A 12610-nucleotide genomic window follows, 5' to 3' on the forward strand; every position below is an offset into this window, starting at 1 on the left:
TCAGGGCACCCGGCGGGGGGAGGCGGCGCGACCCTCCCTCTTCACCCTTCCCGCCGCCGCCGGGCTTGGTACGACGCAATAACGTCGAAAGGACGGTTCTGCGGGGACGCGCTGCAGGACCCACCGCGGGGATTGGGAGGGGGTGGATGCACCGGGGCCGCGCGCTGAGCCCCGCCGCGCCCGCCAGGGGGCGCCGCGCCGCCAGGGATGGCGGGGCCGGACGGCGGCGCGGCCCCGGCTCCGCTCCCGGCCCGGGGGGGCGGCGCTGCCCCCCGAGGGGCAGGAGGTGGCTGCGGGCCCGTTCCCGGCCGTCCGCCACCGCGACCCCCGCTCCCCTCGGGGCGCCCGGCCCGGCCCCGGCTGCAGGGGGCTCCCCCCCACCCCGTCCCCGCCCAGGTGTCCTCGGCTTCCCCGAGGGGGTCTCCTCCGCCTGCCCCCGGCAGCGGGCGGCCGCACGGCCCGGGCAGCCTCCGCCAGCAGGAGAAGGAGGAGGGAGCCGCGACGGAGGAAGGCGGGCGCCGAGCCCTGCTGGGTCGGGTTACAGGGAGCCATGGAGCGGCGGCGGGGCGGGCGGGGACCGCCCGTGGGGCGGCCGCCGTACCGCGGGCGCCCCCCCGGGGCTCCCCGTCGCTCCCCGCCCCGCGCGGAGGCGCGGCGGGCGGCTCGCCGGGCCGCGCCGGGCCCCGCCGCAGCTGCTGAGCCGCGCCGCGCCGGGCGGCGGGAGGAGGCGCGGGCAGGCAGGTGCCTTCCTCCCGCACCGCACCGCTCCGCTGCGCCGCACGGCGGGGGGCAGCGCCGCCCAGGCAGCCCCCGAGGTCGCCGCCGCCCGCCGCCGGGGGCAGCCCCGCCGCCGCTTCCCCGCGCAGCCCCGCCGCCCCGATGGCCCCCGCCGCGCCGCCGCCGGGCCCCCCCCGCCGCCGCCGGCCGCAGCGGCCCTAGGGGCGTCGGGGCCCTGCGCTGCCCCGCGGAGGGGAGGCGGAGGCGGCGGCGGCGGCGGGGCGGGGGCGGAGGCGGAGGCGAGGGGGCGGCGGAGCGGCGGCGGAGCGGCGGCGGAGCGGGAGCCGGCGGCGGCGGCGATGGACGAGTCGTCGCTGCTGGACCTGCTGGAGTGCTCCGTGTGCCTGGAGCGGCTGGACACCACGGCCAAGGTGCTGCCGTGCCAGCACACCTTCTGCCGCCGCTGCCTGGAGAGCATCGTCAGCTCCCGCCACGAGCTGCGCTGCCCCGAGTGCCGCATCCTGGTGGGCTGCGGCGTGGACGAGCTACCCGCCAACATCCTCCTCGTCCGCCTCCTGGACGGCATCCGACAACGGCCCCGCGCCGCCGGGGGCGCCAGCGGCAGCCCCAGCGCCGCGGCCCCCGCGTACCCCCAGCCCGCCGCCGCCCCCAGCGCCGTCGCCGCCGCCGCCGCCTCGGCCGCCGCCAGCCTGCGGGAGCTGGCGGCCGCCAGCCGCAGCGCCCTGCTGGGAAAGGTGGGTGCCGGGCCGGAGGCGGGACACACACACACACACACACACACCGGGACCGGGCGTGGGCGCGTCCCCACGGGGCGCCGGGCGGTCCCGGTTTGCCGGCGGGACGTCCCGGGCGCGGCGGAGGCTGTGCCCCGGCGGGGCAGCGCGGCGGGGGCCGCTTCCCCGCGCTTGCGGCCGGCGGTTGCCCCCCCTCCCCCCCCCGCGACGTAGGGGGGTGTGGGGGGCTCGGCCGGGGATGTCCTCGAAATGCTCCGGGCGGTCCCGGGCGGCGGGACGGGCCGGGGCCGCCCCGGGACCCCCGCGGGGGCTGGTACCGGCTGTCCGGCAGCAGCCGCGCCGACGGGCGCCGGGGCAGCCCTCGGTGTAGTGGGGCTGGACGTGGCTCCCGGAGTTGAGAGCAACAAAGTGCCTCGAAAGCGCTTTTATCCAGCGCGTCGGCCTCTGTCTGGTGCCTGTCAGGTGCAGGCAGGAGCCGGCTCCCGCTCTCGTGCTGCCTGCGGGGATAAGTCGCTAGAAATTACCGGCCGGTGCCGGGACCCGGCGCTTTCACCTCAACCCCCCCGAGTTTTCCCCTCCGCTCCCGGGGCGCTGCGTGTGCGGTTACAGCCACGCGGAGCCCTTCTGGCAGCCAGAACTGTCAGAAGTTCCCCCCCCCCCCCCCCAAGGGAACGTAATTTCATATTTATGTATAAGGTGCGTGATTTATTGAAGGAGAGTACTGCAACATATGCATTTATTTATTTTAAAACTGCCCGAGCTTGCTCCCTTTAAAATCAATGGTGAGGGTTTCATTGACTCAGAGGGGACAAGATCAATTCCTCCCAGCGTTCTGTATTATTGTGTAATTCAGTATGATAGAATTTACTATAGGACCTCTTTAGGAGACTTTGGAATGGAGCTGCTCTGAAGACTCTGAACTTCATTTTATTTCTAATGTCATATATATAGTGGATATATTTAATTGTCTTTGATCTTTCATGAAGTCTGCTTGAGCTGTAGTTTAGTGTACAGGCTTCTGATTTGGAAAGGTCAACGCAGAGATTCCTCATGAAGTTGTATCGCTATAGTAAATGTTTCAATTAATTCATTTCCTATTTTTTTCTGAGAAAAATTAATAGACCTGTACTGGCATTTTGAAGTTTTGCCTACAGGAAATGATGGCAGATGCCATACATTGTTCCATAAAATTCAATTTTGGAGTCTGAAGTGAAATATGCTCGGCAGTATTCTGGAAGGGTAGATCCTTTATTACTGAGCTGAAAACCACAGTGATCTTCAGGTATTTAATAATGGTTTGTCAAATTTAAAGAAGAAAAAAGGCAGTGGGATTCTGCCTTCTGCTTTTTTACTTGTTGTTTTTCAACTAAACTTAGGGTTGCGGCTTTGTCATAGCAGACAATTCCTGTCATCTCGAGTTTCGGCATTACAAAAAGGGAAGTTTGCATTCATTAGGTAGTTTAAAATACGGTATCCTCATGGTCTGGTTTGGTGTCCAGATAGTAGTCTCTTCCAGGAGGTAGGGTCTGCATGGAAGGCTTATTGCACCTGCAGGGCTCATGTTGCGGAGGCGGGGTCTCGCACCCTCACCAAGCTTTCGTGACCGTCCAGCAAGAAGAAAATCTCTGGTTTTCATATCTTTAAATCCTACTCAAGCTAGGATGTTACAGGGGGTTGCACATGTAAGGAGATGCTTGATGGGGCAAGTTACTTGAGAGTCATTTTTTTATCTTAATGTAAATTTTTAGAGAAGTTGAATTTTTGTTATTTTACCGTATATTGGCATATTTTAAGATGTTCCTTCCTTAGCCGTTATTGCAGATATCATATAGTAAATAAAATCACATTGTGTTCTATTTTTTTCTAGCTTTGAACAGGACTTTGGTGAGCATCTTCAGTTCTGTTGTCTATTTCTGTGTGGGTTGTTACCCATCTGAGTTTGATAGAAAGCAAAGTTACACATGACCTGAGAATCACATTTGTGCTTATATGGTTAATGACCGCAATTTTTTTCCCCTTGCTGGGGCTAATGGGTGATTCTGGGGCAGTGGGTCTGCTGGGGCAGAGTGGGTCTGTGAAACTGTTTGCTTGGCCTTTTGACTGACCACACAATTTTATCCAGAAAATCAATGCAATGTGCTTGATCCTTACAAGGTTCATTACAGTGAAAGAAAGTCTGAACTAATCTGCTTTTAAAAAAAGCAGCAGGGGAGAATAATCCTCCTTGGAGCTGCTGATACAGCTGATTGCTGAGCTATCCTGGAGACAAGAGTACAGCACCTCTGTACTAAACAATAGATGGTACAAACCAGCCTAGAATTACGCTTTTTGAGGCTGATACTGAAGAGCAGAATTGCATCCCTTTTGGTCTTACATTGGTCTTTGACAGCTTAGCTCCCTTGGAGAGAGCTGAGTGATTCTTTATGATATATACTTTTTTTTTTTTAAATTATTTTAGAATTGCTGTAGATTTGCTGCCTGGAGCTTAAATGCAAATTACATTATTTTACTAATTAATACCTTTCATTTTAGGTAATGCGGGATATAAAATGAGACATACCATTATGGGCTTTTCTGGTTAGGAAGGAAAATGCTAATTGTGAAATGTAATGGCAGAGAGCCAAGGTCACTTCTATCAGACTTCAGTCTTGCCCGGATCCTCAGACCGATATGTTAGAGTCACACCAGGGATCTGTTTCTCTGAGAGTTTTAATTAACCTTAGAAGACAGAGCAGGGCCAGCTTCCGTGCTGCTGTTACACCTGTGTTTTGCTTCTACACCTTATACTTCAGGGAAGCCTTCTTTGCATAGACGGTATTTTCTAAAACCAACAAATGTTGTTTATCACTTTGGCAAAACTGGGGATTTTGTATTTCTTTATCCCATCTTTGGTCCTTCTTTTCCCATAGTTTATCGCAGACTTGGTCCATCCAGACTGCTGAAACCCAGCATGAGAGGGGCTGGGCTGGGGATGAAATGACACTGGGACTGTTTCTAAAGTTGTCCGAGAGCATTCTTCAGAAACACTTCTAAAATGCTGTAGGTGTTTTAAGATACGCGGTATACATCTTCAGCATGAGAGATCTGGAAGTGGTGTTTGCCTACTAATGTGGGCTTGAAAAATACTTGGGATTCTATAGATATATAGTGGTATGCGACCTTCGGTAAGCCAGTTAGTCTCCCAATGCCTCTATTTCAGCCTGTAAAAAAACAATAGTCTGTTTCTAAATGGTATAGCGTATTTTGGGATGTTCGCATTCAAGATGCTGTGTAAATGCAGAGTATGGTATTAGACATTATAAAAGGGTCCGACTGCTGAAAGAGCACACTGGAAGAACGAGGGAAAGGAAATCCAGCAACTGTTACAGTGGCCCCCCAGGGGATAAAGCAGGAGGCTAAGAGTGGTTTATAATGTAGGCGCATTACACACAAGGTTATAATTTATTGGCTTCTCTGTTTCCATTACCACTGGTGAACCGCTTGGGGAATTCAGGTTCTGTCAAAGTAAATGGCTCCCTTAGATTGTTGAGGCATTATGGTAAATCTGCTTTCTTTACTGAGTGTGGCATTTGGGCTTCAGGTTTTTGTTGTTTTGGGTTGGGTTTTTTGGGTTTTTTTTTTAACAATTATTGCAGTTTATCACTTAGAACTTTTTCAGGAGCTCTCAAGATCTAATAGCCAGCTAAATGCATGCAAGTCTTTAGTAATTTCCTTCCAAACCAGGCGTCTCCCACTCCAGGTGCGGGGCTTATTGCTTGCTTGCCTGCAATACAAACTGAGAACAACATTTGCATGAAAAAGAAACAACCTAGGAAAACAAAACATGTCTCTCCTTTTTCCCAAAAGAGAGAACATGGCCGAAGTGATGGATAGACGTGTGCTGCGTTACCAGACAGGGGTATAAGTAACAGTAGAGAGTAAGATGTGTGCACAAGGAAAATGATGTGTCAGCGTGCTTGAGTGAAGTGACGGATAGGCTGCACTCCCCTGTGTTGCACTGGATGTTTCTCCCATGTACCAGCTTTGCAGAGCTGTTTCACTGTTTCAGGTGGAAGGCTGCCATTTGCTAGCCCATGCGAAAGGTCACTACCCTTGGCTTCACAGGAGTTTTGCAAGCAGAGGGCGCAGTGCCAATTTGCTATGGAAGCTTTTCAGCTGCTCTCTTTGTAGAAATTCTCCAAAAGAGACATTGAATCGTTATTTTTTATGAGCACCTCACCTCATCCTACACTATCTGTAAGTTATTGAGGTTACAGTGGATTGAATGTGAAGTGGATGTGGTGGTCATTTTCCGTGGCCGTGTTTCCTTGTTGGATACGTTGTCTATCAGGTGAAGATCCCACCCTGGGTTACGCAAGAGAAAGCAGATGGATCTGGCGCTTATATGCGTTTACATCCACTGTAAGCAGAAGTGGATTGTGCAGGGGACATGCTTTGTCTTGGGCAGAGGAGACTCTTCAACTTGGCTTTTTAATGATCAAATTTGCACAGATAGGAGTGCTGTTCTTGTCAGCAGCGCACAGTATGCATAGGTCCATGGACTTACCTTACTTTTGTTCTTTCTCTCTGATTTATTTGCTTCTGATACTGTAGTTTGGCTGGCCAGTGCCTGAACTTCGTTGTAAAGACATCCAAATAGGACCGATATTCCACGTGTCAAAGTCTTGAGGATTTGTCTGGCAGATGGCTAAAAAATGTGTTTCAATGCAGGAGTTTAACAATCATACCAAAGGGTATTGTGAAAAATATAGCCAGGAGTATTTAAAATCCCAGCAATTAAAGCTGTCCTCAGAGAAGTGAGTGAACATAGGAAAGGGGATTGCTGAGGGGCTGAGTCAGAAAAATTCATCATTTGCTGCACTCTTGCGCTTCTCAGAAAACCCACCATTTGCAGGTATCATCTTCACGCCCATTATGTTTTCCAGAAATGGAGTATTTTTACCCATCTTTGGATGATGCTGTTAACTTTTACTTGCAAGCTAGAAAAATGAATGATGGGCCTGATGTGACCAAAGGGTGCCAGTGTTGACAGTGGACTTTTCCTTCTGGATTGGGATGGCCAGCAGTGGCTCAGTCACGCCTAGAAGAGTCGTGGGGCCGTGGAGGGGACTTTGTGCCACTAGCCCCAGACCCGCCGTATTAGTTTGTGTCAGTGTGGCATGCCTCTGGGGGACTCCTCTTGCTGTCAAATGAGAAAGCTAAGTTTAATCCCTGCATGTCATCCCTCTGAATGATTCATTATGAGTGCTGGTAGTGCTTAGTGTATGACAGCGTTCAGTGTTTGGTAGCTGGTTACTCAAAGAGAGATGGATAGGCTTGCTTGACTCAGCCCTAAGATCCTGTGCACATTTTAATTCTGGCAGTTTTTACCCACCTTCCCTAAATGTCTGCAGTTTACTGTTTGGGGAGACGGCACTGCTGTGGTTTTAAGGCTGAGAAGGAAGAGAGAGCGTGGTTCTGTGCAGAAAGTGGCCATTGACCTCCAGCAAGCTGCATGAACTTTCTGAGCTTCGCATTTCCCAGCTGAAAGCCTGCTCCAGTAGCACTCACCCACCCTCATGTACTTCACGATCGTAAGAGGGAAGCTGCCCTACAAACACAGAGTTATTACTAGAGAGTCTGGGGTTTGGGGAGATTAAAAAGTGCCGATTGTATACACTGAAGCTACGACAGTTATTTTCTGCTGTTGAATGGAGTTTGGCATAGATGCTGCACTTTGTTTGCAGGGAATGTCAGTGCAGGGATGCAGCAATGAGCGCTGAGTATGGGCTGTAACAGTACACTGTATTCCTTGTTTCTAATCTTATCAGTTTGTGTTGAGGCAGAGTCCCGGTGCTGGCTGGGTGCCCAACAGGTCAGACCGGCTGAGGGCACTGGCTGTGAATGCCAGGTGCCTGTACTTGCAGGTCAGGGGGAGGCTATGCGTGCTCTTCCTAGACAAAGCTGTGTCCATGCGGTCAACAAGCTGCCACATAAAATGCTACAAGAATATTTTATTTATGCCATGGAGAATTTTATGCTTGGGGAAGGTCTTTTCTTATAGTCTGGAGTTAGTTTAGTTGGCTGTTTTGTAATTTTAGGTTAATAATCCCATTACTGTTTCAATTTGAAAAGGCTGTCTAGGTACTTCTTGAGTTTTGCACTGTTATATTTAGAATGTCCTCTCTAATTTCACTATTCTGTTCAGCACTTCATGCTGTCTCCATTAAGAAGCACTGCTTAAATTCCATATAAAAACCAGAATTCCCTCTTGCGCTTCAATAACCCACCTGTAATGTCTGTAACTATGGGATGCCACTTTCTTTTGAAATCGTAGATCACTGTTTCCTAGAAGCCTTTCCTTAAACTTCAGAAGGACAGTCATAACTAATATATTTCATTCTTATTAATGGCTTTAAGCATTGCAACAATTGTAATTGCTGACCTCTACTGCACTGAATTCATTCAGATTGCAGGGGACTTGGTGACTTCTGCAGACCAAAACTGTTTGGGATGCACACGGTTTCAGCTTTCCAGCACTCATCACATAGCAAGCTGAATTTTTGCAAGCGTTTTCAATGCAGTCTTGTTAAAATCTGATATTTTACAACAGGTTTTCGCAATCTGGAGTAAGTTGTCATGGGAAGAACCCAAGATTAGTTCTAATAGGACATGAGAGCCTGGACAAAGATAAACTATGGGATTTGAGAAAGCTGCCTGACCTTGGCCTTGCCCCAGCTCCCACAGCAGCTGTGCTTCTGCAGCTGGGGAGGGAGCAATGGGGAAATGCAGTGCCAGCTGAAAGCTACCTATTTATCCCTAATCTTGCACCAAACCAAACTGCTCCCAATTACTGAAGCCTCTTGTGTGGAGCAGACTGGCCTGACCATTATGCAAAAGAGAAGGTGGGGGAAAAAAAAAAAAAAGGAGAGTGAAAAAAATTAGAAAAATTTCTTTCTAGTGCATCATGCAGATGGGCCTGGGAACAGGTTCTCCCCATTTACCAGCCCCAGATCCTCTTTCTTCTGCCAGATCGGATTCCTCTGACAGCTTGAGCCGTGCCTTTTTCTGACAGTTTGGGGTGGTGGTGGGGGTTGCTGATGCTAGTTTTATTCGCCTGGCTCCATTACCATCTTCCTCAGCAGTAATGTTAAACTCGTTACCTCCTCTTTGCGGGAAGTTTTGTTTATGTTGCTAGAGCATTGCTGAAAAACCTTTAAAATTGTTTGAACAGCTTTAAAAAACCCCACAGCATGTGCCCAGTAATTTAATCTAATTGTCCTTGCATGTAATTTGAACGTTTTTATTCAGTTAAAAAGAACAAACATTAATTTAACAATACATGTACATGAGATGCCTCTCAGTTCAGGGGAAGGACAGAAGGAGGGAATATTACTTTTGGTATTAAAAAGACATTTTGTTTTCAAAAGTAGAGAGAAAAATGTAAAACATCTGGAAGTAAGCACTTTCTGCCCAGTCTTTTAAGCATAACTTCCATCGGGTCCACAGAACTTGCTGTGCACCGGTCTCTGTTAGCCAGGGTCCCCTGTGAACTCAGCCTAATATCTGCCCAAAGGAGCTGGATGGGGCAGTGCCCCTCCTCTGCTCCTCTTCTGGGGGTCACTGGGAAAGCCTGGTGTCTGGCACCGGGCTTGCTCCTCCACATCTGCAGGCCAGCGATCGAGGGGTTAAATAGCAAAAACCACAGTCGGGTTTGTCTCATAACTGGCTTCTGGCACTTTCAAAGCATGGGTTGGCCCCTGCCAAAGTCTGGCTTCTTGTCCCGTCAGAGTGGTTGGGATTTTTGGTGTGACCAGACTGCTTGCATGTGGTTGACCTGATGGCGGGGGTTTCTGAGGGACGCCCACCCTCACGAACGCCGAAAAGCTGTTTCTGCTGCAGGGCTCTGTCTTGTCCCGTTTTGGAAACTGGAAGGCTTAGCAGTCTGGCTTGCAGCACTGGGTGCCAGAAGGGGGAAGGCTGTGGGATTCGCTAATTAAAAAAAGAGAGAGATGGGACTGTTTTCTTTTGCCATGGTGATCGCATAACATAACTTGACTCAGGGATGCTGAGGAATTTTCGTCTGCTCTTAAAGGCAGTGGGACAAAGGTGCAAAGCCCTTTCCTGCTCTGTGGCATTCAGCTGCTTTTCATTTTGAAGATACCTTAAGGATTTGTGTTAGTGAGCATTTTGTCCCTTGTGTTGGCTGTCAGCTGGGATATGATTTATCAGACAAGTGAAACTAATGCTGTATATGGTTAAGAGTGCCTTTCTGTGCACAAAAATGGTGTTTATGGGAAGAGCTTGCTTCTTAGTTGATGCTTAGAGTGTCTTTCCACTGCTACAGCAACAGGCACGAGAGTCTGATTATTCAGGCAAGTTAGCATTCATTGTTTTTCTGTGTTTTTTGAAAATCTGATTCAAACCAATATGAATTGGCCATTGCTAATTTTAGAATGGTCTGCTTGCGTGAGATAACAAATCTCAGTTTTAGTTTAAAATGAAGATAAACAGAAGGTTGGCAAGATTGTTATCAAAATGCTAATGATCATTTCTCCTATGGTCTCAGTTATTTTCAGAGGGAGAACTAGAGTAGACATAGACACATCATCTGAATAATACCGATTTTAGTACGTATTACTGTCTCATTAAGCTGTTAAAGCCTTTCCCCTTCTGGACAAAGGTTCATTAATTGCTGCAGTTGATGTATCATTAAAGTGGGTTTAGGTGCAAGATGGGTGGAGGAAAAGAGACATCCAAAATGTTGATTGTGCAGTTGTGGATGGACTTTGGGTAAAGATACTGTGGTCCTAACCAAATGAAGGGGATACTGCTGTGTTTGGTGTGCTGCCTCCTGATTGCCTTCCGAGCAACAGCCAAGAAGTCAGCCAAATACAGGCACTATCATATTTACTTTACTAAATGATCATTTCAGTAAATGTTATTGAACATGTTTATTTGTGGATTAATTTCAGGCTAATTCCAATCAAAAGCTCCTCTGTGAGTTACTATAAAAAGATGTGATTTTATGAATTTACTTTTTAATTTCTAATTTCATTCTGAAACAGCTTTTAGCAGACTGCCTTTTTATTGGCTGCCTTCTTACGTGTTTTGAAATGCTTTTATTGCAGCTTCTATCAGGTTTGCTACACTGCCATCTCTATAAGCAAATCAATACATTTTCATTTCCAGTAATAGTAATAAATTATGAATTTTTAATTATTTTTAAGGCGGTAAAGTAGAAGGAAGATTTTGTTTTGATTGACTTCCATTAACATTTATTTGTCTGTAAATAAGACACACACAAAAATATATGTATATGTAGTATTTATATCTCCCTGAACGTATAGTTTTTTGACAGAAAAGCCTGCTCCATGCATTCTTCTTGAGTCCATATCCAATTCAGTAAATTGTGCAGTACTGTCACCGTATGGTAGGCATGGGCGTATGTTGTGTCACGGCGCAGTGGCTGGTCCTGCTGCATCTCTGGACATGTGCCCACGGTGACCCACTGTGACGGAGCATCCCCGCTCGAGGGATGATAGGTGTGCACATACACAGCTTCCTCTCGCACCCCGAAAACAGAGATCTGCACTTGTCGTGTGAGGGAGGAGAGATGTCCAGCAAGGGGAGCAGGAGTTGGCTGGAGGGGAGGCAGGGGAATGGGTACCAGCCTGCTGCAAGGCGCCTGTCCCTTGAGGATGCTGAGGCCCGTCGTGATGCGCTCTTCTGCTCCTCGTTACCAAGCCTCCTTGCGATTTTGTGCTAAAATGTCACGAGATAAGAGACAGAAATAGCACAGGCTTTCCTGACAGAAACGTGAGCTGCCGCACATCGAGTGGGCAGGATTCATCAGTGCTGGGGTTGCTGCTCCTTGCCAGCACTGCGTGGGGAGGGCGTGGCACTGTGCAAGAGGCAGGCGTGGACGGCCTCGTGTTCAGTGTGGAGCATCTTGCGTTTCAGCCAACACTTTTCGTGTGAAGAGCCTCGTTCTTTCGCATACTTCCTTTCTAAAACAAATCATAAAAAAGCCCTTGGAGAATAGAGTCATACATACACGTCATAAAACACAGTAAAATAATAGTTGACAACCATGAGATGAATTTTTTTTGCTTATTCTCTTCTGCTGTGTAGGTAATCATGTTGTTAGATCATAGTGGAAAACATCTGATTATTTATATTTCACAGTCACGCAGCAATGTAAAATCCAAACCAATTATACCTTTTTAATAATGAAAAATCAGTAAATTATTTTCTAAAAGAAAAGTACGGTACTTTTGATCTATATTGCAGAAAGGAAACTTTATTTTTTCCTAGCTTGATTTTTATCTGTTCTTTTGATAAACACAGGACTTCCTTTTATATGCAGTCAGTCTTGCTTTTATCTGAGTATGTATTTCCACGGTGGTCGTTACCGTTAAAAATAACTTAGCACACTTTAAAGAAGGGGCTGTGTAGGTTTCAGCATCTGTAATAATATTCTTCAGCCAGGAAGAGGTCTTTCTGTGCTTATTAACAAACAAAAACTCAACAGCCAGGGTTGAATGGCCATCTCCCACTCATCCCAGACCTCAAAAACAAGAAAGCAAGTAGCTAAGGGGTAGGTCAGTGTCTTCTTCCCTGTCCCTTGCCAGCAGCACACTACACGAGATGCAGAGGTGTAGAGAGCCATAGGGCTTTTGCTTTCCAATTTCTCTGCTTCTAATGTTTGTTTCATATTAATTTTATACTGCTGAAATCTCTTGTTGCTGAGAATTGGTTTTGCCTATGCTATTTTTTAAAAAAATACAAAACACAGCCTCGAATTTGCTGACCTCTGCAGTGTGTAGAGCTGAGAAGAGCAGCCCTGTCTGGCCCTGAGTGACAGCGGGAAATGGGTTTGATGCATCGAGTCACTGTGGTCCTCTGTGGGACTTGGGGGAGTTTGTGATGCTCTTTAATGCATCTCCTCTCCCAAATGTTTTGCCCACCTTTAAAAAGTTACTAAGAATAGGAACCCCGGAAGCAAACCGCTTTGTTAGTAGCAATAACAGAAGATCCGGGAAGGATCTATGTCATCGTTCCCTTCCTGCAGTGGTCCGTTGCTGGTCAAAGACATGCAGCAAGCAGGGGCAGGCAGGAACAGCCTGTCCAGGAGCTGGGCTATGGCTCTTCTTGTG

At 48.9% G+C, this 12610-nt stretch overlaps 1 protein-coding gene across 1 annotated transcript in view; it reads left to right on the forward strand.

The window, feature by feature from the left end:
- Positions 1-989: 989 nt before the first annotated feature.
- SH3RF3 (SH3 domain containing ring finger 3) overlaps positions 990-12610 on the forward strand; it is a 251240-nt gene continuing 239619 nt past the window's right edge. Inside the window, exon 1 of the mRNA XM_074815193.1 lies at positions 990-1472. Within this exon, the coding sequence (XP_074671294.1) occupies positions 1077-1472 (396 nt within the window). The 5' untranslated portion in view covers positions 990-1076. The remainder of the gene's footprint in view (positions 1473-12610) is intronic.

The sequence above is a fragment of the Strix aluco genome, chromosome 2 (genome assembly GCF_031877795.1).
Source record: "Strix aluco isolate bStrAlu1 chromosome 2, bStrAlu1.hap1, whole genome shotgun sequence".
Taxonomy (NCBI): Eukaryota; Metazoa; Chordata; class Aves; order Strigiformes; family Strigidae; genus Strix; species Strix aluco.